At 36.4% G+C, this 23,219-nt stretch overlaps 1 protein-coding gene across 5 annotated transcripts in view; it reads right to left on the bottom strand.

Moving 5' to 3' along the window:
• Positions 1-23,219, bottom strand: part of LOC149089485 (long-chain-fatty-acid--CoA ligase 6-like) — a 55,636-nt gene that overhangs the window by 8,999 nt on the left and 23,418 nt on the right. For 2 of the 5 annotated variants that reach the window (XM_089239028.1, XM_089239018.1), the window contains exons 2-11: positions 9,690-9,841; positions 9,331-9,445; positions 5,857-5,921; positions 5,666-5,767; positions 5,469-5,568; positions 4,134-4,306; positions 3,801-3,833; positions 2,424-2,546; positions 1,887-1,964; positions 1,045-1,262 (exon numbers count right to left, since the gene is read on the bottom strand). In XM_089239028.1, the coding sequence (XP_089095154.1) occupies positions 1,045-1,262; positions 1,887-1,964; positions 2,424-2,546; positions 3,801-3,833; positions 4,134-4,306; positions 5,469-5,568; positions 5,666-5,767; positions 5,857-5,921; positions 9,331-9,445; positions 9,690-9,833 (1,151 nt within the window). In that variant the 5' untranslated portion in view covers positions 9,834-9,841. Of the gene's footprint in view, positions 1-1,044; positions 1,263-1,886; positions 1,965-2,423; positions 2,547-3,800; positions 3,834-4,133; positions 4,307-5,468; positions 5,569-5,665; positions 5,768-5,856; positions 5,922-9,330; positions 9,446-9,689; positions 9,842-12,469; positions 12,694-14,750; positions 15,022-20,534; positions 20,771-23,219 lie in introns of those variants that run through there. The other 3 variants (XM_089239047.1, XM_089239038.1, XM_089239009.1) reach the window with 3 other exon arrangements.

The raw sequence follows: 23,219 nt of genomic DNA on the forward strand, positions 1-23,219 counted from the left end.
TGAAAGGGAGATCAGCTTCAGGCGATCATCACTGTGCCGCCAACAGGATTCAAAACGTACACAATGCCCATCTGCACAGGGACTTCTAGACGAAAACTAATCAATAAGAAGCTTTGTGCAATTGCATTGTCTGTTGAGAACTACATAACTTTGAGCTACATGAAAAAAGGTCTAGAGCTCTTTACCTCTGATCGTGGCCAAGGCATCTTAAGTTTAGGAACCAGGCCAAGCATTCTCATGCAGTTCCTTTCACTATTTTAATGAAAGACCAAATTGAAAAATACAGTATATATATTGTATTTAATATATGTATATACTTTTTAACAGGAAGATTGCCTCTATTTTTGGAACGCAAATGCACGCAGCTCCCTCCGTTAAAGTTTCGCCAAAAAAAGCAATAGGTCTACAACATTACAATTGTTCAATCATTACACTTCATGCATAGCTAGAAAAATTGATGGCAGCACTACAAATAAGTATGAATTTGTTAGAAGTTCCGCAGAGGAATATGGACGAGGTGCATGTGTGGTTTAGTAGTATATTAAAATGCCAGGGCTGGACAAATTGAAAACATTCAGGAGCAAGCCCAACTTTTTTAAAAAAGGGAGCCAAGCATTGGTATTTTGCTTGAGAAAAAAAAGTCTTAAATGCTTTCTTTTACTTTACCCATATTGAAAGACAGCGTAATGAAATCACAAAATTTTTGCATTAGCCTTCGACTCCAATTTATCAACCACATTTAGAAAGTTTTAGGTGATATTTTCTGGTCACCTTGGCGACCAAGCACCAAAGACTTGTACAGCCCTGTTGCATGCATGTGTCTGTATTAATAAAAAACTTTTAATAATTTAAGGGCCTATTTGACTTGGGACCTACTTCCCATAGCAGTGGACCCATTTATTAAGACATCACTGACGATGCAAGTGTTTCACCTCATTGTACGCTCGTTCAAGCAGGGATTTTTCTGCTACCTTGATGGTAACCCCAGAATATATAGCAATAAAAAAATTTAAAACTGAAGTATATATTTAAAAAAAATCCTACCTTTGGACCTCTGCAGTTTTACTCCTAACGGCCAAGTTCAAAAGAAACCTCTTGAATTTGCTGCCATTAACTTGAGCCTGAACCCGATCATATATCCTATTCAGCAAACGTGGGACTGCAGGAGTGACGGTTGGTTTCATCGCCTTCAGATCATCCATCAATAGTTTTATATCACCACGATAGAAACCTACACAACCACCATTTATGTACAAAGTAGTCTGCAAAGATTAAAAAAATAAATAAAATCATTCAAATGATCAAAAGAAAATCAGTTATTTTAGGCAAATACTATGTTTTGACACGACCTTCACTATAGACTACAATAGTATTGAAAAGTAAGAACTTGAAGAATTAAAGTGATGCCCTGCTATTCCACACGACCACATACAGGGTGACTGTATTCTAGAATAATGAATATTGATTATAGAAATATACTTCCGTCTGGAAAAAGCATCCACACATGCAAATGTGTAAAACTTCAGATAAGTCATTCATATTGCAAGGGGTTGTATGGCTAATTTTTTTTGATAACTATACAACACCTTACAATATGAATGATGTATTGGAGTTCACATTTGGATGTTTTTTCCAATCAGAAATATGTTTCTCGAATCAATGCTTTGAGTTATTTCAGGATAAAGGAACTTTCTATGTATATATGTGCATGAAAATTCTCATTCAGCAATGGATTAATGTAAAATTGCGAGGCAAAATTACTCCTGTAATTTTACACGATCAATATAATCAAATTTATTGCGAATATTTTATAGTGAAGCTGTCCATATTTAAAACAATTATCTATATGACTGCAACCATGAAAAATGTTTTGAATCCTCCCTCACCTCACACAGACGTTCTAACATATGAGCCAGAGGTAGAAATGAGCTCATACAATCTGTTTTATTTGGTGCATGATCTCCCTGAAAAGAAAAAGCATATTAATTCCAGGTAATAATTAATGAAATAACTTCACATTTTCTATTTTTGTCAAACTGGCAGTGCGGACAATACTCATTTGTATATCAGTGGCTACGAAACAATTCCTATATATAGAACTCCAATGTAAAATGCCATTATTTAAATTTTGGTCATCTTAAACATCTGGGATTTTAATTCCATATTAATCAGTTTAATAATCAAATTTTAATGTTTATAACAATGACTTGGTATATGACTAAATAAAAGACTTCACACATGGAAAGGCTATTTATCAAATGTGATCAACAGTTGATCACAGGACAGTTACTGTCCTTACATTCTTATTTGTATTAAGAATACCATAACAATGTTTCATATCTATGAGAAAAAAAAAAATTTGAAATACAATTCACAGGGGCAGCAATGTAATAAATCTACAACGAATCATCTATCTAACTTACCAGTTGAAGTACAACTGCACAAGCATCTATCACAATATTCGCATGCGTAAGCATGACACCTTTCGGATTCCCCGTGGTCCCACTTGTGTAACAGACTGTTGACAAATCTTCAGATTTCGGAGGCTGCAAAAGATGATAAATTGATTGAAAACATTGCACAGCCAGACTCAGATTTCAAGAAAATAAACAAATTCCTCAATTCAATTAATTATTTTGAGATGTCTCTGTATGTGTATTTATAGTATATAGTATTTTTATATTGTTCAATATTAACCCAATTTATATTAGAACATCCTTGATTTAACGAATAAAAATGTGTCATATAGATTTGTTAAAATTAGGGTTCAAACGTAATTTATACAATTCATAGCTTTAAAAGATAGACATTTTAATTAGGTCGGTGTAGTTGAAATTCTTTTCAGATGTTTCATTTTAATTAATAAACATTTTCAAGAAACAAGTCTTAGTATTCAAGAAGTAATTCCAGCCATTTAGAGGTTTTAATAAATACGTACATTGGAAAAAAATAAATTAAATTACAAAAGTTGTGAAAATTGATCTTGCAAAAGTATGGCACTTAAATTGCAAACTCAATATTTGTTAATGCCAATGCAATACTAATCCTTAGAAATACAGTACTTTTTCCTTCACCCATGAGTGCATGGGTTGGGTCTCTCACACGTGAGATGTTCCACGAGTGCATAAGTCGGGTCTCAGAGACTCATCTTTGAATATATTTTATTATAAATGAAAAGCTGTATAATTTTATATATGTTTATTACTGATTATATCATTTTATCTGCATTATGGACATAGAATGCATTATGAACATAGAATGCAATTAAACATTGTTGTACTATTTTATAGTAAATTTCAAATTAGTTTTGTATTACTTGTAACATCTTACTAAAGCAGAAACTTGATGAAAACAATAAAATGTATTCTTATAATGATAAAGTTAGCACTTAACATGCATTATAAGTTCAATTATTATTATAAGTTATAATAACAATTAAACTTAAATACAAACTGAAATGAAAACAAAAAGAAACATTTCATCTCAGTCATTATAAAAATAACAATATCAACTAACATTGAAAAAATTGTTGCACGAGTTTGGTCTTTTTCTGGGTCTGCGAGACCTATTTTTCAACAGTTCCAGACAACACAATAGCTACTATGCCCAAAGTTGACATTAAGTAAACAAGCTTAAACAGGAAGGTAGCAAGAACCTCAAAAAAAAAAACTTTCTGCCCATAAATGAAAGAAATATATGCACGTGGGTCCCAGACCAAACCCGTACACAGCGAGCCATCGAATACAAAGTATATACAGGAATCTAAACAAAATTTCTACACAAAAAACCCAAATGCTTACCACGACTGTAGCCGGCTTCTCTTTTCCTAAAGCCTGTTACAAGAAAAAGACAGTAATCATATGTATTTTCTCAAATATAACTAATAAAATTTAGACAAGATGTCATAAATTGAGTGCATAGGAAATGTACATGTAAGGGTTGAGCAATAAACGAAAAACAGTCACATTCGTGCATTGTTTTAAATACGAATATACCTGGCATGTTAACAAGATTTTATCTTGAAATCTTTACCTCATTGCACAACTTTCACAATTGCCAGGTATATTTTTGACTGTTGGTTTCTATTTTTACAGAATAAATGCAAGTGAACATTTAATATTTTTTAAACAAACCTCAATATCTTTGAAGCGATGCAGTTGCAAGCCTGCATCTTCAGCTTGTTTCTTTACTTCATCGGAAAAGTCATTGATTACAATGATCTGCTTGAGGCCAGGAGTATTGTCCACTTCTGCCAGCAGAGATTTCACTTTCTCCTCTTTATCACAGACAACTATGTTTATTTCAGCTTTTTAAAAATAATAACACACATTAGAAATACTGTCAAAAAAACTAATATCTCAATGTACAAGTACATTATAAACAGGAAAATACCGATTTTATGCATGATGGAATTATTTAAAGTCTTATTCAGGGAATCTTAACCAGAAATCAACAAACTGTGGGGGGGGGGGGGGTGTCTATAAAAAGATCTCTGAGGGATTGAGAGCTTGATGAGAAAGTAGGAAAGCCATAGGTCAATGGAACACAAAACATTAAGAACCTCTGGTCTAAACCTTTCAGAAGTTGTACACACAAATGTAGGGTTTTTCCTATACAGTTGAATCCTGTTTTAATGAATACCGTTATAGCAAAAATCTCACTTTAAAACGAACACTTTTCTAATCCCCCAAATAAGTTTGCATAGGAAAAATGCTAGGTAACCTGGAATTCCTTTATAACAAAATTTCGTTATAATGAAGTGATTCCACCAGTCTCTTGCCGTTCGTTATAACGGGATTCGACTATTTTGTTTTAGACACTCCTTTTTAACTTCAGAGTTCAGCCAAGACCCGAGCTATAGGAGTCATGGTGATGGACTCATATCATGAGGACTTAGGGTTATAACCCTATCATCAGCACAGTGGTAGTCCGCTGAAAATAAATTCTGAGGTTGCCAACTTCAAGGCGCTCCCCATTAAAAAGTCTCACACAGATAGCAACAACCCCCCCCATTCCATAAATACTCAACCATTACATTTCACTCACAATACAAAAAATAGATGGCAGCACTACAAATTCACACTCAGACTATTAAACAACCATGAACAATACTACTGGCAGTAAATTGCTCATGGCGATGGAATGACATTCTGCTTTGGAGATGCTTGGTTTGAAAGAAAGCCCAGACTTCAAGGGTTACAAGTGTGCTATCATTGATAGAGGCTGAAAAAAAAAAAAAATCTAAAAAGAGAAAAAGGCAACTCTTACAGTACTGGGTCTGAAAGAGCTAATCTTGCATGCAGGGTATAGAAACCAGGATTCTCCCCCCCCCCCTGCATAAAATTTTTTTCCAAAGAAAACACATTATCACTCGTTAATTTCAGTACAGCCTCCTTGTGAGCGAGTCTTATAAAAATCCCTACAATGAAAATCTAGTTTATAATATACATATAAGCAAAAACATTTACCTTGATTAATAATATAAGAACACGCGTGTGGACCGAGAGTATCATACAATGGAACAATTACAGCAGACTGGTTGTAGCAGGCATGCTCAGTGAGGATCCACTGAAACAAAAAAAGAATTGTTTATTTAAATAACCAACGTTTCAATGAAAGAGAAACAGATCAAAAAGGTTCTAAGAAAGAAATGAGAGATACATACTTCAACGCAGTTTTGAGAGTAAATTCCAACAAAGGTCGACTGCCCAGGTTTCATTCCGATTGCAATAAGACCAGAAGCGAAATTCCTTGCTTTCTCTATCACCTAGAATTAAATAAAAAAAATTAAAGAAAATATATTTTTTGACAGACAAAAATATAACTTTTCCGGAAATAAAAACCAAGATAAATCACCTCGCTGTAAGATAACCAGTGATAAACAGGATCAGAGCCCCGATAGCCCAAACATGGCCCATTATCTGCAAAGAAATGAGAAAATGCATGAGCTCAACCATATCATACAAATTACATTTACCTGCACTTGATTATTCCGGTAATAAATTCAATGACATGTGAATGCAGATTAAAAAAGAAAAATAACTGATCAGAAAAGAAAAATGTTACTTTAACTCGGTCCTTTAAAAACTGGTTCTCAAACTATAGCCAACCTTGGCTCCCCTGCCTTAGACATGTCTCCCAGAATAATCTAGAAGTGAACTACTTTAAAAGCACCGAATTGACACACTTCAATATCCATAACTCACTGTGAGGTCCCCCTGACAAAGGTTGGCGCTGCCTTCAGGAGTCGCGAAGCACACTTAGAGAAACATTGCTTTAGAACAGTTTAACATTTTTTTTTCCACACATGATCCCCAGCATTACCCAGGGCCTCTGTGCAGTAGTGTGGTCAGTGACAGGCTCGCATCACAAGGACCCAGGTTCAACCTCCCCTGTCCCGCTAGTTCAAACCATACACAGTCATTCACAGGTCGAAGTTGGTTTTCCGTGACTCCCAACTTTAAGGTGCAAATGTGAGCCAATTTTATTAAGTCTCTCCACAGAGAACAATCAGGCTTTCAACATTAAAAAAAACAAAAAAAAACTTATGCATGACAGACCAAGCAAAAATAAAAACCAGTCACCCACTTCTGAATTCGGAAGACAGATGGCAGCACTATTTGAACACATAACAAGCATTCCCAAGAAACAAACCTCGCTATGGGTTCATAACATCTACACGTACATTTCACTACATACTCAGAAATTCCAAGAAGGAATATGGATGAGGTGCATGTGTGGTTTAGTAGTGATCTTACCCAGGGTCTCCCATTCTCATCCAGAAGCAAGACCCTTTTTCATGTATAGAATTGATTTTTCTAGTAATTTCATAGCAAATAAAATTTTTCCTAAAGTTGGTCTCCAGACCCCTGGGCTGCTACACCTCCACCACATAGAGTATATGCAGCTCGTAAATATTCCTCGGCACGAATTCTAGAGAACTCTTACACGTCAGTGTATGTATGTGTTTTGCACTTATAACATGGTTTTTTGTGTGGAATTGTTATGTATTTTTAAGTGCTGTCACCCGTCTTCCAAATTCAGAAGTAAACAACTAGACAGGTTTTTTCCTGCATGCTGGAAAGAACTTTTTTTAAATGTTAGATCGGTTCACATTCACGTCTTAAAGTAGACCCCAAAACTACTTTAACGTACACCAACTTTCGCCATATATTGCCATATGGCAATTTGCAACCAGTGGAGTTGGGTGGGAAATAAAGGCGTCATCTATTGGCGGTCGTCACAGGATCGGTAAGTGAAGAACTTGTTTCTGATGCTCTATGCCTGGATTCGAACCCATAGACCTTGAAATGTAAAATTCATAGTGGAAGACTAGCATTTTACCACTGTGCCACTTGGGAGCAGACCCCCCAGGATAGAGTTCAGCGAGCTTCCCTCTTGTCATAGTTGTATTAAGGGTCATCTCAACATCATGGACAGCTGGAAAAAGCAATGTCGTGGTAGCTCTTGCAGCGAGCTGGAAGTAACAACTTACTATTATTTTCGAGTATAAGGGTTAAATATGTATCGCACCATACCTCTTATGGATGAGAGGCCCAGGTGGAGACCATGTGCTAAGTAGGACCGGAACTAGAGGGAGGCAGGGCAACTGCCCTGGACAGTAATTTTTAGGTGGTGAACACATAATTGTATTACACATACCATTATAAAATTAACGAATTCCGAATTGGTGGGGGGCGACAAAAAATCATGTTCGCCCTGGGCAGCAAGACTATACAAAAATCCTAGTTATGACCCTGCCACTAACATAGGGTTAGCGGATCCGAAAACTGAAGAAGGAGGATGCTTGTGTGCAAGCACCCTTGGTAAAACCACTTTCCCAGTTTCCACAACAGATGGCACCACTTATACTGACAATAAAATACCAAAAAAAAAAAAAAAAGAATCGGCATAGTGTTGTTTATATTCTATTTTCTTCACTTTAAGTATGAAGAGGCAACACTTCCTCCTCTCCCCCACACGGCAATGGCTATTGGTGAGCAAACAATATTTTCAAAATGGATGCTTTGTTCTTCCAGAGCCATTTTTCAGACTGCCCTTTTCTTATTTTATCCTAAAGCAAGCTGGACCGTGGTAAATGTAGCACCTGCCCTGCTTTGAGATGACTTGGGTTCTTTTATTCTGGGAGTTTAGACAAAGCGTCTAAAAGTTTCAGAATGAAAAAAAAATTCCCCCAGGAAATAAAGCCAATATTCCGGAAATCTGAAAAGGACAAAAGGGTGAATTATCTAAAACGCAGGAGGATACTTGAAATGGCATCAAAAAGGATGTCTGGTACTCCTACCCAACATGACCTTGGTTATATGATGGATTCTGTGTACAGGTCACTTTTCTCCCTTCGTATTTCCCTTCACATTGTATTTTACTTAAAACAATTAAAAAAGCACATTCTTCACATTTAATTTCAGTTTGCCTCCTTGCCATTGATTTTCTTCCATGTCTCCATTAAAATATCAGAACCAAAAGGGGGGGTCATATCACAAGTGCAAACTTTCTGGCACATATAGGGAGGGAAGGGGATGGCGACAAATATTAGAGACCCCTAAAAAAGTTATTGGGTTTGTGAACCTTAATATTTTTTAAGCCCTTCCAATATCTATATAAAATATTTTCTGTGTGTGTTCTTTATACAGATCTGTAATTTCAGACCGATTCGTCGCAAAATTTTGCATATGCACCGAACAGGGTCCGGACTGAATGACATGGGCTACTTTTAAATTTTACTAGAGCTGGGCAAATGCCCAAAAACTGCTGGGTGATAAATGGTTCCTGGGCCTTAACGATCACTTTCGGAACGTTTACCTTGGTTACCGTAGTTCCTTAGCAATGTATTTCCTTGCATAAGCCTTTACAATGGTTTACTACTTCTTTAATGTTGCCAGTATTATGTATAATAGTTTATTCCTTTATAATGGTTTAGCTTTTTCAATCCTCCCAGTAATTGAAAATCTGGGCAGCGCCAGGTATTATAGCTAGTTTACAATAACTTCACACGAAATGTAAATATATAGCCCCTAGTCGTGAACCACTGCTCTCAAACATCTGATCTAGTTAATAGTACTGCCCTAGTGATACGGTGGCAAGATGCTCTTATACCACCATGAAGGTTGCAGTGAGGTCCCAGGTTTGAACCGGGAGAAAGAATATAAGATATTTTCCCTAATGAACTTGAGATGACCATCGATAGATGTGGCTTTCATTTCCAACCCGAATCATGGCAGTAAGGCCATATCTCTATATTGCAATTAAGTTGGTGTTTAGTGAAGTAGTTAAATAGTACTCGTAACAGGCACATTGGTGTGAACTCACTAGAGATTTTGTGGCCCCTTTCCATGACTTGAAGGAGTGTTTTGGCATCATCATACAAGAATCCTGTAACTTGACCCAAGGGAGCAAAACATGATTGCCTGGCACCACCAGAATCCTAAGAAATTAAAAAAAATATTGATGTTATTTCGTAATTGAAGTTATTTTTCAAATCAAAAAAAGACTTGAATCCTTAGAATCTTGTTTAAATTAAATTATACTCTGCACGAGTAGTACAAATCTTTCATATGAACATATTTGTGTAAACGGGATAAGAATAGAAATTTGATTTTTTTTGCTAAAATTTATTACAATTTAACTAGTTCATAATGACAAGGGTAAAGGGGAAGTTGATTACTTACTGGTACTTCTATGGACTGGTGGTTCAGGTCCACGGGAGGGACAACTGGCGGCGGGTTCCACGCCATGTATAATGCAGCTGCTGCAGCACCTGTGATTGCGGCTACCCCTACAGCTCCTCCGACATAATGCAGGTAGTCATCCATGTATAAGCCTATTAGGAATATAGAATTAAATAAAAGTTATTGACACTAACCCTTTAATTCCAGAGGTAAAAATTTACATGAATTCACAAGATGGTCTAGATTTCTTTATGATAAAATACTAAAAAAACCATTGCCATCCCTTTTTTTAAAAGGGACTCTTACTGTTCAATACTAGTGTAATCGTTTTTGAAAAAATGAAGCACTTTAATTTCTAGCTCTTTGCCGAGTATTGTATACGTTGTTTATGTCTCTTCATGCCCCAAAAATACAGAAGACAATGGAATGCTATTGTATTGGGTAGCATCAAATCAAAACTAGAATAGGCCTATGCATCCAACTGTTTAGTAATGTATTTGTATTTATTTGTATAACAGTTTGCAACGCCACAACAGACAAAATGTCCAACGAGGTGGCTGATAAAAAGATGCCCATAAAAATATGGTTGAAAAAAACTTCACCACGAGCCAGCCAGGATGTTCACAGCCAGGTTGTTTCACTTATACACGAAATGTGCGCCATAATTTTGAATGAATGATGACTGCTGATTACTGTCCAAGATCACGAAAAGTAAATTTTTTCCATCCAGACACAGAAGTTTTTAATGACTACTCTACATGTTGAACCCCAAACTATGCAAATGAAAAATTAGCCAAACGGTCCACATACCGCGCCCCAAAATAACCTTTAAAACTATGCAATTTCTGCTTTGGCAGGATCCTATGCGTTAGCTTTAGTTTGGGGTGGAAAATTCTGAAGGGAGCGATGGAACGAAGTTTGGGAATTTAGATCTTCGGCTGCTTCCTTGGAATTCTACTTTCAGCACACCTTATAAGTCAGCTCAACTTGGCTACACTAGATTTTGTGAAACCACAAAAACAAAAAGGATTAATCGACTTGCACTACTCTGACTTTGAATGGACAATATTTTCACCCGATTATCACATGAAAATTAAAATATTTTGTTTCCATCTCAGCTATAATTCCGTAACGATTACGGATCTTTAATTCAAGAACTAGGCATTTATTACAGAAAATGGCATAACCCCAAAATCGCGTGAATCGGAGTATGATCAACTTATCAAAAAAAAAAAAAACAACGATTATTAAAGAAATACTATTTGTAAAATGAAAACAAACCGGAGATTATTTCGATGACCCTCAAAGTGTTAAGCATAAAAGCCAAAAGAAAAACAAACTGAAGAAAATATTTTACAGAAACACGTGGGGAAAAGCTTCTCTGTCGATCCTCCTTCACTAGATAAGCATGGGAAGTGTGGCGAATTCCGGCGCTTGACGAGATAAGATATACAAAATAAAATAATATCAAAAACACGCTTGATCATCGCCGCGACAGCATCACGCTACGCATCGACAGCTTACCAAAAGATCGACAAAGAAAAAATGCTGATCCTGCTTCCGAAATTGTATACTTTCATCTTTTCGATTGATATTTCTCCCCGCTCGTTTCTACTCTTATTTTTCTAGGAATTAGAAAAAACACATTTTGGCCAACATCGGAGGAAAGAAAAATCAAAACTAGGTTCATACACATTACTCAAGTCTGTTGATACAGACATCTAAAGTCCGGGTAACATTGAAATAAAATTCTACATGAAAAAATTAGGGATGAAAAAAAAAAGAAATACGATGCATATTTGCTTCGATACTACAACTACGAACACAAGGCCATAACTTTGATACGGAGCGGAACATACGTGTTTTCTCTAAGAAGCCAAAAAAGTCAGTTACTTAGCTTCCGTTATTCTATTCATAGATGGTGCGGCAGGAAAGCGTTCATACCAAGAAACTGCACCAGCCTTTAACACTCGCACAAGTCACTAAGAGTTATTAAAAAGTACATAGTAATTAAGAAGGAAAGTGTTTCCATAGCCATAGCACGACATTTCACTCAGAAATTGCGTTTTAATGTCTCGTTACATTAGAGCAGTGGTTTCCAAAGTGAGAGCATTAAAAAAATTTACAGAATTTCAAAAGAAAGAATTCACAAAAATAACCCCAAAATTTATTCTCATCTTTACAGAGTAAAAATATTTCAAACCAGCCTTAACTGAGCCATTTAACATGTTCATAATCCCACATAACTGCAGCAGGGCTCCTCTTTTGCGAATTTTAATGTCATAAAACAAAAAAGCCCCCCCCCCCTATTCAGGCTGGAGTCCTGTCAGCTTCACCCTTGTAGAGGTCATGATCATATGGAGAGTCCTTTATTCAGAGGCAAATGAATTACTATCCAAATGGAAACGGATCAGGACGTCCGTCCTGTCGGTCGCACCGCCTTGATTCCCGGGTGGGCCCATGCTTCAAGTGCAGAGGGGCCTCGTGAAAATGAGATCTGGTAAAACTTTTCGGGAGTAAGCGTGCAAATTGGTAGGCGTTCATTTCTAACAAGGTAGGGGCCTCAAAGTTCACTTTGCTCGGGAGCCCAATATGCTTTTAAGACGACCCTGATCGGTCGTTGTAACGAAATGGTCCCTATAACGAACGTCGATTGTTTTCATAGAAAAAGAAACACATTTAAAAACCTATTTGACAGCAGATGGCAGTGCAGTTAAATTTTCATTTATAATTAAGTTGATTACTAACACAGCGAAGTGTTTACACATTGAACCGCTCACCTGAATGAACCCAACGTAAAAATTGCTTCATGACGACTGTAGTGTGCATAATCATGCTGCTTATCTCGACACAACAAAAACACACAAAAAGCCTTTTCAGTTGGAAATGTACGAAATCTCGGCACAACCGGGATCTACGACGATCATTCTATTTCTACGCAGTACTAACAGCAACTGGAACATTTTCTGTTCCGCTGAAGGGGAGGAAAAGTAAAACCACGAATAGCAAAGCAAGTCTCATTGTCAAGAATAGGAAATAAAAAAGCACCAGTCAACGTTGCACGCCTGCGCCAACGTTGACGTCGGTCGTCTAATAGAAGAGCAAAATTAGCTGCGAAAAAAAAACCAAACAATAAAAGTGACTTTACTGGGAATGAGATGAGCAACATCCTCGTGTGATGTGCGAACGAGAAAAAAAAAAAAACACATATTGAGCAAAACAAGGAGAGAAGGTCGCTGTTTTCTCTCCTCTTGACGAAGCTCCAGCACCAAGATTCAAATTTGACACACAAGAAAAAAGAAAAATCCTCAAGAAGAGAATAAACGATGAAGGGCAGATATAGCCTAAACCAATCCATCTTCCTCTTCTTTTCTTATCCAATTTTGAATCAGTTGAAGGATACACCTGCAGATCCGAATTCAAAACAAATGCAAATGCCAGCGATTCGGAAAAGGGCAACCTGAAATACGCATTTCGATTCTAGATCTTTCCAGGCCGCTAGAAACACTAAATGAAATCACCCACGCCACTTTTTCCCCACCAGAAAACATGTCGAGATCTCTCGAACGTAGTCGGGCAACTTTTCTATAAAAATGATACTAGAGTTAGCTTGAATAGAAATAGTCTCGAGTGAAAACAAATTTTAGACCACCCACGTCTTCTATAGTCATTTTTGTCAAATTAAGTAAAAGTTCATGTAATATTCGAAACACGATTTCGAAAAATTCCACGAATGGTTTTGTTTTCATAGTACGTTCAGCTAGTGGTGATGCAGGTTATGAACCGAAATTTAAAAGGATTGCACAGTACGCTCATAATTTACACCCAAATCTGTTAATGCGCGTGTGAATTTTTTGAAACTTTATTTTGCATATCGTGTGTAATTAGACAAATACATGCGATAAACCTTAGATTTCGTTTCATAACCTTAACAATATATGGCAGAATATCAAAATTTTGTAAGGATTGAAATCACGATTTCCAAAAATCTTGATTCTAACTCAAAATCTCAAAAATAGCATTCTCAGTAAAACGCGTTAGAGTAATCGGTGAATAAAAATTTCAATGTAACAACGCAACACTAAAATGGGCGTAACTTCAGTTCTAAAACGAAACAAGGTCTGTTTTGGAATCAAGAAATCGGGCTTTGATAAAACGATGGGGGCAGGGAGTGGGTAATCATCGATATTTCTTTCTAAAATAACGTCTTAAACGCAGTAGTGTACCTTGATTATCTTTTTTGTGCGAAAGGATATTTCCCCCTTGCAACTTCAGATATTTTTATCAGCACTTTCCCCCCCCCCCCCAAGACCAATAGGGTCTTCACAAAAGTAGAGATGGGACGAATATTCGTTTCGGCCGAATATCCCTAAATCTAAGTACAAACTGATTTTAAAAACTATGCTAAATAAATTTTTCCCGCAGATTTAAAATTTACCGATTTTATTTTGTAGTATATTAACCTTTTCCACAGAAAGGAATATATAAGGGAATTTCTCCGACAGGGAAAACATGAAAAATAGAATCCTACTGCAATAAAAAAAGGTGGAAGTGAGCATGAATAAAAAAAAAATGTATTAAAATTGACCCCCCCCCCCATCCACCTTGAGAAAATTTGCGTACGCCTATGGTACCCAGACAAGTGTACTGAACGACACAAAAGATTAATGCGAAGCCTAATGGAAGTCAATCGAACTTCCACGGAGCAATAGCTATCAACCCATAATTACAGTCGGAAATATATTCCGCTATAAGCACAGCAGAAAAATTTCATTTTTAAAATCAAAAAGCAATTCAGCAGTTTAAACAAGCTAATCTTCCCTTGAATTTTGGAATGCGTCCGTCGTAAATGGATGAATTCAGATGAAAATCCCAGAAGACGAAAAATAGCATAAGTTAAAAACAAACCGGTGTAACAGCCCGGTTTTCTTACCATCGAAGAAAAATGAACACTTATAATTCACAATATTGGCTCCCAATAAGCACATAAAAGTCAAATATTAGTCACAGAACCCAAGTCTAAATTGAAAAGGGATAAGAATGCGTAATAAAGTGTCTCACCTGACAATCCATGGCTACACCGTCGAACAAATTACCGGCCGGAATGAGAAGGTAGATCGAAAATATGCGAGTACCGTGATGCGATCGCAAGAGGAAAAATCATACGAGGTTCCACAGGAAAGAAAATTTTACCTCAAAAAAAGTCGTACGACGATCACGCGTTTTCTTCTCATTGGGCAACACGTACGCGAAAGGAAAAAAAAAAACAGCACCGCCTTTTGTACGCAAGAATCAACAGAATTTCGAGCACGTTAAGTTCCTGCTGATCATACAACTCGCATCAAACATTATTTATCCATAAATAATAGTTGCTAGTAGTAGAGGAACGGGGAAAGAATTCGAGAAAAAAAATTCACACCGGTAAAATAACTGGTTTCGGACGAACATCGAAAAATTTTCCTACTATTAAAAAAAAATATGTATAGGGCTTATACACAAAAAAGAGGCTGCTGGCCGCGTTTAGAAATCACGAGGGGAGAAAAATAAACACGTTTTAAGGAATTCATGGTCACTTCTCTACAAGATCACAACGAGTTGGCCAATACCGATGCTAAAAGTAATAATAGTTTAGCGACCTCTGGCATTGAGCACTTCTCTGGGAAACTGTACTTTTGAAAAAGAAAAATACCTACATGGCTGGCATTGGTAAAATGGAGATTCTAAGAAAACGAATGTCTCGAAGTCTTCAACGAACTATCACGTTCTCCCAATGAACTTTTTCCTTAGCAGTTTAACAAAGTCTCATCATTTCAAATCCTCACATTATACATGGGAGAAAAATATTTGTTTGTTTAGTTATACAGCACAATCTGATCTTCCAAAAGACGTCCTTTAAACTATGGAAATAAGAGACCACTCGAATCAAGAACGTGGAAGTATCGGGTTATAAGAAACGCAAACAATGTATTCAACATACCCGTGAATTCTTTCACGCGGCTGCCAAATGATCCAAGTCTTTCAAGAGAAAAAAAAAATATTTTTCCAATAGATTGGTTGGATACGAGAAAGAAAAGGTTGTTAATCGAAAAGATCACGCCACTTTCTCAACTCGGGCGATAGGCTCTGCAAATCAAGACGGACATTGTGAGTGAAAAAAAATATCTCGAGAATAAACTTTTGAACCTTTTGAGCTTGGTGTCCTTCACCTTGAAGGACGACGCTGAGGGTTAAGATACAAAAATAGTCTTCGGATCGGTTCGAAAAAAATAAACTGAACACTTATTTATGGAGTATTTCTTTTTTACGTAAATCCTTAACACTTTCAAACCTAACTGACGAATGCTGCCATTGTATTGGGAATATATGCAGCTGGTAAAAGTTACTTGGGATTGCCCGCGGAAAATGTGGTAACCGTCACCAAGTTTAGCATGTGCTATGGTTTGGAATGATTATTAGGCCGGAATTACACTATAAAAGTTATTTTATAAAACTATACAAAAAGGAACCAATTACATTATTCGTTGTATTTGTTCGAAATGTAACCGATAAACTTATAAAACTGGAAAAATGCAACCGATAAAAGAATTTTTATAAAGTTTAAAATATGCAACGAATAAGCGCATCGGTTCCATTCGAGCGAATGTAACCAACAGGCTTATTGGTTGTTTTTTTTAAAGTTTTGTGAAAGATGTTTTAAACGTTTATAGTGTAATCCCGGCGTTACAACTAATCATTTTCTAGACCAAAAATTCATGACGAAATAAAATTTAATTAAAAATTTTGACCTTCCAAAATGGTTTCAGTTTATTTCTCCCCCCCCCCCATACAAAAATTATTCCTGACTTATAAAATATTAACATGACTTTTGCGAAACATTTCACATTTCCTGGACTTTCCAAGTCACAGGAAACCCTGTATTAGCATATTTAAAATCTTACGGCAAAGCGGTTGGAACCAGTTAAAATAACGAGGTTTCATCATTGAAACAAATTTCTTGCCATTGTTGAAACTTACACCTCATTAATTTTCTTCGCGTACAGGAAAAACACGACTCGGACTTTCATTTGACAAATTGACATTTTACAAGTATAAAAACGAAAAACTCATTTACGTAGAATAGCTTGCATATGCGCGAAGCATTTTTCTAACCACCTCACCGGCATACAAGTTAATACTTTGCATTTCGGCAACCACGAGTTAAGTTAGGAGAGATCTCGCCTCCTTGAAACCCTCTTATTTTAGCAAAAAGTGGTCAGATACTTTGTAACTTTGCTTTTAAGAACATATTTCTATTCCCCCTCCCCCAACTTGTCAGATCAACTGCCAGTGGGAGTTGATTTCCGTTCGAATTTTGATGAGACATTTAAAATATAACAACTTTTCCCTTCGGGGTGGTATAGGAATAATATATATGTACAGTATTAATGTGCTGGAATATTTCCTCTAAAGTAGACGATAGAGTTCAACCCTTTCGCTTACAAGCGATTGGCAACAAATTCGGATCTACATTTGACGAATCTGCGATAAATATGGTAACTTTGTCCTAACCTAACCGCACGTTAGAAAAAGAAAAAGGGGAAAACCAAATGAAAGAGTAAAACAGTAATAGATAAGTTGATAAGATGAGTGAAGGTGAAAAATCCTATTCTGTACCTACTAAGTATATTAGTAGAAAGATGCATTATATATGGGAAAAATCCACTATCAGCGTATAGAAAAAACCAAGATTAAAAAAAAATTATATGGTCACAACAAAGCTTCGCGATGAGGAGAGAAAGAAAACTTGTTTGAATTTATTCCACTGGCGTTTGGACGCAATATTACGTCCTTGATCGTAAAGTGATTGACAGACTGTCGACGTGGAATCGACATCACGAAGAAAACGTTACCTCATTACTATAACGGCCTCTTACGATTACAGGCAACTACCCTGTTGCCGAATTTACAGGGTAATTGCTACTTCTTAACAGAGAAAACTCATGATATATTCAAAAAAACCTCAAAAACTAGCATCTAGAGGCCTTCCTGTAATCATGATTGCGGGTGGCGCAATAAAAGTGTACTAACTATAAAGTACCAACAAAGTACTGAGAAAACTTGAGGCACTAGGAAGACTACTATATCTCAGTAAGTACATATTGCAGCTAGCCATACATACGGACAGGTATAGTTTGCAAAAAAAAAAAAATCCAGCCAGCAATGCCACGTTGACCTGAAATATATAAGTAGGCGCTGCAAGGAACAGCCATACTGTCCTGTAACGTGTTGCAAAAAAACGTAATCGCATTCAAACTTAGTTGTGTCATCGTCACAGCCAGATTTCTTTTCCCCTAACAATTGCCTGGCAATGCACAACTAAAACATTTTCATTAAAAAGAAAAACCACAAAGTGTTATTTAGATTGCGGAAGATGGATAATCTCAATGAATACATACAGAGTAGTTTAGACGATTATGCAAAAAAAGATAGTTCTTTGTGCCCATAATGACGTTGACGACGAAAATAAAAATGACAGTTCAATTATCGCAAGACTGCAATTAAGGTTCGACGATTCCTTTCCGCACACGATCTCTGATGACCGACACGCAATCGATTCTAATAGGCGTCCGATGGAAAAGCAACAGAAGAAAAAAAAAAAATTACCAAGTCAAACTGGGTTAGATCAGATGCTTAACTTCCGCTAAAGCATTGTATTAAGATTTTGTTTTGCGACTGAGAAATCATTAGATCGAGTGTTGCGCAAAAGCATGTTTCCAATTCCTCCCTATATAAAAGTTTCAATCATATCGCACGCAATGCTTTTCCGTGTATTTGAATGAATACAGTCAAACCCAGCAATTTTAAGTTTCGTAATTTCTTAGCTATCGTATAACTAAAATTTTAACATTCAAAAACGGTATTCATCTCATGTGTAAGTCATTATGATATTGAATAAAATAAATTGTCAATATTCTCTCAAATTTGCATTTTATATGCCTAAAATCTATAAAATTCTTCACTACTTTGAATTGGATTTTCAAAAACATTTGAATATTCATTCTACTTGGAATATTTTGTATTTTTTCGAGAAAAGAGGAGCGAACCGCGTCGTTCGTGCAAAACTGGGTTCGATTTCTACACGGGCAAGGAAGACATTTTTCCCCCCCAGGGGTTTTAACTACCAACTCAAATTTAAATACATTCAATTCAACGACATACCAAACAGTTTTAACCATAAGTTGTCGGGGCAGGGGCTTAATGTCTGTTTACCCAAGGATATTCCAAGTCGAGCCCCAGTAGCAAGTACATAGTTGACAGCACCATTCATAATTACCGTATATGGTTAAACTGAGAAAATAAAATCAAAAATGGTTTTCCATCGATTTAGAAAATGTATTTTCCAAATTTAGTCATTGATCATGTTCCGGTAGGAATATAACTAGGTCAATATTTTCATAATTACATTCGAAATGGGTTCATTTCATCAAATTGGTTATTACGCTCTTTTTTTAAATCCTAAAAAATCCGTTATCACTTCTATGTTCTCGTATATCAGGGCTTGAAAATAGGGAAAAATATTCGGGCACCAGCCAATTCCCTCCCTCCCCCCCCCCCATAGGAAACAACCATTTTTACCCTTCGCAAAATTTTCCAAAATGGTAATTCCATTATATGACTTCAAGACTTGAATTTTATTTCCTGCTAGCAGACCCCCGACAATTTTTCAGTCGGCACGGTGACCCAGCGCCAGAGATTTGTCAAGCCCCGAGAAAATTAATTAAAATCTCGCGGATTCAGATACAAATTTGTATCTGAAAGTGAAGTGTATAGTTTAGCCAAAAAAAAATAAAAAATTGCACCCATCCATATTAAACATTATTTTCGGTTTTTTTTTTAATACGAAAATTCGGTAAGACTGAAATATATATATTTTTAACGTTATTGATGTGTTTTTGCATTTGATAGCAGAGCCAAAAATTTACTCATTCAAATTCGAGTAAAGTGATGTGCGAGATTTCAATCAAATGATCTCAGGGCCTGACAAATCCCGGGCGATAGGTCGTCGGGGTGAAGAGAAAAATTGTCAGCAAGTCTACTTTAGCATGAAAAAATATCCCAAGACTTGGTTGGACAAGTCAAAGAATGCACCATTTTGGACGGTTTTTTGCTAGAGGGAAAAATACTCGTTTCCTTTGTGGGGGGACTTACTGTTGCTCAATTTTTCCCCCGATTTTCAAGCCCTGATATACGAGAAAAATAGGGAGTTTCAACCATACGGGGGGCTAACATCTAGGAGGCTTTTTTACTATGCACCAATTTTGGAGGGGGGGGGGACTTCCTAATTTTTGGTACTATTATCCTATTAGTTACAAAACACGACGACATTGGTGAAAAATATGACATGAGGTGGGAGACACTACGAAAGAAAAAACCACAGAGTGACCACATACGATGGATAAGATGAAACTTTTTTGAGCAAAACCAGCGGAATACATGTTAAAAAAAAAACACCCATGGATAATTTGCACAAAAAAAAAAAAATTATTACGATCTTTAAATCATAAGGTTTAAATATAAATAGTGAAAAAAATATTTCAAATAGAATTCATTTTTTAAAAAAAATCTATATATAGATGGCGTATAAAATAAATTTTTTCTACGAAAACGTGAAAAACGTTCCTGTTCAAGATTTCATTACTGATAAATGAAATTTGAATATGCGGATTTATATACACTCCTCTCTCTAGGGAATTTACATTATTTTTCCGTAAAAGTAGCGAAATTTGCATCTGCGGATTTACGCAAGAAATTACCGTAATCGTACAACCAGGACCAAAAAAATTAGCTAGAAGCACAACTGCTTACCTCATCTCGACTCACGAAGGTGATAAAATGAGCGGTTATACATGGCCATACATGTGACTGACGCGATTAGCATGGCCATGTTTATTCAGCCGCCAGTTAGCATGAACGTTATTCACCACGCAAAACAGGTAGGTGCATTTTAAACGCGAGCATGACACGTACAAGAAAAATTGGAAATAACTTGTTAAATTTTTCACTTGTGAACGTGTTAACATAAATGAAAGATTTTTCTATTCAAAAGCACTTGATGGTCCGATAATGAAATTCGAATGTATAAAAAATACACAAACCGGAAAACAACGGGGGAAGGGGGGTGACATTTGATGTATTGCGCACGCATAAATAATTCACAAATCTCAAACGGAAAAATACATAAAAAACATTCGGAAAAAACAATTTTCAAAAGAAATGAAGGAACAATAGATATTTGTTCAAAGCCTGACAATACATATAATTTGGTTCCACGAAAATGATCAGTGCAACGAGGAAAGGGATATTCCAAAACATTAAAATTATAGAGGAAAAAAGCTGTTAACGCCCAGTAAGGAAAAAAAATCATTTGTCACTACACCTAGGGAATAAACTAGGGTTTGAAATGCTATAGAAGTAAAGTACAATCGGAAAATGAGAAGACAATTGAAATTGAGACAATGCCGGTATGTAATGCTACCTAAAAACAAGCGATACTTTGAAGCTGACAGATCTGGTGAACAATCTGGCACTGATAAAAACCCATTACAGGGGAAAACCAGTGGAAACTACGTCAAAGTCATTTCTTTTAGAATAAATTGGATTCACGTGTAAGAATTGCACGTGAGAACGTATGAACGCGGTAAAAACTGGAGAGCCCCGAGAGAATCCAATTAGAATGCCAGTATGAGACGATTCAAGAGCAGGGAAGTCTTGAAAATCATTAGAGTAGTGAGCAACGTTTATACAGGGTAACTGTTCAACGCTAGTGTAATCGTTTTTGACACATGGAGCCCTTTCATTTCTAGCTCTGTATTAAGCACACAGGGTAAACTACACCACACATGCACCTCGTCCACATTCCTCTGCGGAACCTCTAACTAATTGGTACATGCGGGAATGTACGTGTAGTGAAACCTGACGCGATGAGCCATATTCTATGGGGGGCTCTAGATTAAACCAACAAAAGAATGGCTCTAGGCTGCCTATGGGCACTGAAGTAGGGATGGAGAAAAATTACAAAAAATTGAAATTTGTGCATAAAACTATTTTTTCGCAAACTAAAGTGCTCGTGTGAAAGGGGCCTAAGGTATGGACGATTTCTAGGATACCACGCCAAAATGTCGTTGTGGTTGCTATAGATTTTTGGATAATGGTAACCAATATTTTTTTCTAATTTAAAAATTTCAAACGAAGAAACATCTGTTCAAAAACGATTTTTCATTTTTTCAAAATCATTAAAAAAAAAATTGTGATCAGTTATACAAAATATTTCATCATAAAACTCCGATTTATGGGAACTTTATTTTAAGGCGAAAGAGTACAATCTTCTACCTTTCGCTCCACTGCAAAGTTAACCTGAAACGGACTATAGTTTCTCCAACCTTTTTTCGTCCCATTACCCCCTTCTTCAGAAATTCTCCCATAGCCCCCCCCCCCAACGCAATCTAACTCGTACGATCCTATGTTATATCCGTAGCTTCTACTGCCCCCTGGAACATTCCATCGACCCCAAGGGAGCGGTGACGCCCACGTTGGGAATTACCAATTTAGACCATGAATTTGGACATTTGCGTTCGCCGCCCTCGCGGAAAATTGGATCTCAACACACAAAAGAGTACCGCTTCCAACATCAGAAAAACACCAAGTGGCAACTGATACATGCCAAGACAGGGTCCGACTTTGACTTGATGGGACCTTGGGCAAAAGAGGTATTGGGGATCCCAAGACTGTGGTCGAAAAAAGGTTTTGTACGTCAGCACAAATATGGCAGGCACGAATATCTACATGTTTGTAAACAAAAAAAAAAGGATATGCACTATTTTAAATGAGAAATGTAATGTAAAATTCTCAATGAAATATCTAACAATAATTGCTTTCTTCGCACTCTCAAATGAGCAAAATCTTTGATAACGTCATGAAAATCTAATTTGAATTATCTCGGCTTCAACACACAATAAAGTTGAAGATTACAAGTTTTCCATGTACTTGAGCGAACGATTTTTAATATGATCTTTACCAAGAACAGTTTCATATTGGTGATGCTGTCAACATTTGGAAATGTCTCTTCTAAACTCTCCAGCGTTATTTAACATTCATTATTGTCTCACCAACCTGAACCAAAGATGAAAAATTATTGCAATTCGTCTGAAAAGTGTTTGCAAGATCAGATGCATAAAGTTTTGCATTGCAAATATACAGAATCTTCATGAGGATTTGAGAATTTAGTGTTGATTCAAACATGTAAATTTTCTTGTCATTGTTTTATAGTCATTTTACGGCCAAATAGATGTGAAATTGAGGAATCAAACAGACTGGCACACAAACATTTTTATAGTGTAGTTAATATTGCAGTAGGTGCTTTGTACATGCATTGTAAAATCTGTTACTAATTGGCATATTAAAATTAATAGGGTTTGTTAATAATGGGCACTGGAAATCATGCGATTTAGGTAAAGTTTGATTTTCCGAAATTCTCTCAAAATTTATACAAAT

Source organism: Pholcus phalangioides, unplaced genomic scaffold (assembly GCF_987345545.1).
Source record: "Pholcus phalangioides strain wild (caught in Gottingen) unplaced genomic scaffold, Ppha-v1.0 ptg000002l_1, whole genome shotgun sequence".
Classification (NCBI taxonomy): Eukaryota; Metazoa; Arthropoda; class Arachnida; order Araneae; family Pholcidae; genus Pholcus; species Pholcus phalangioides.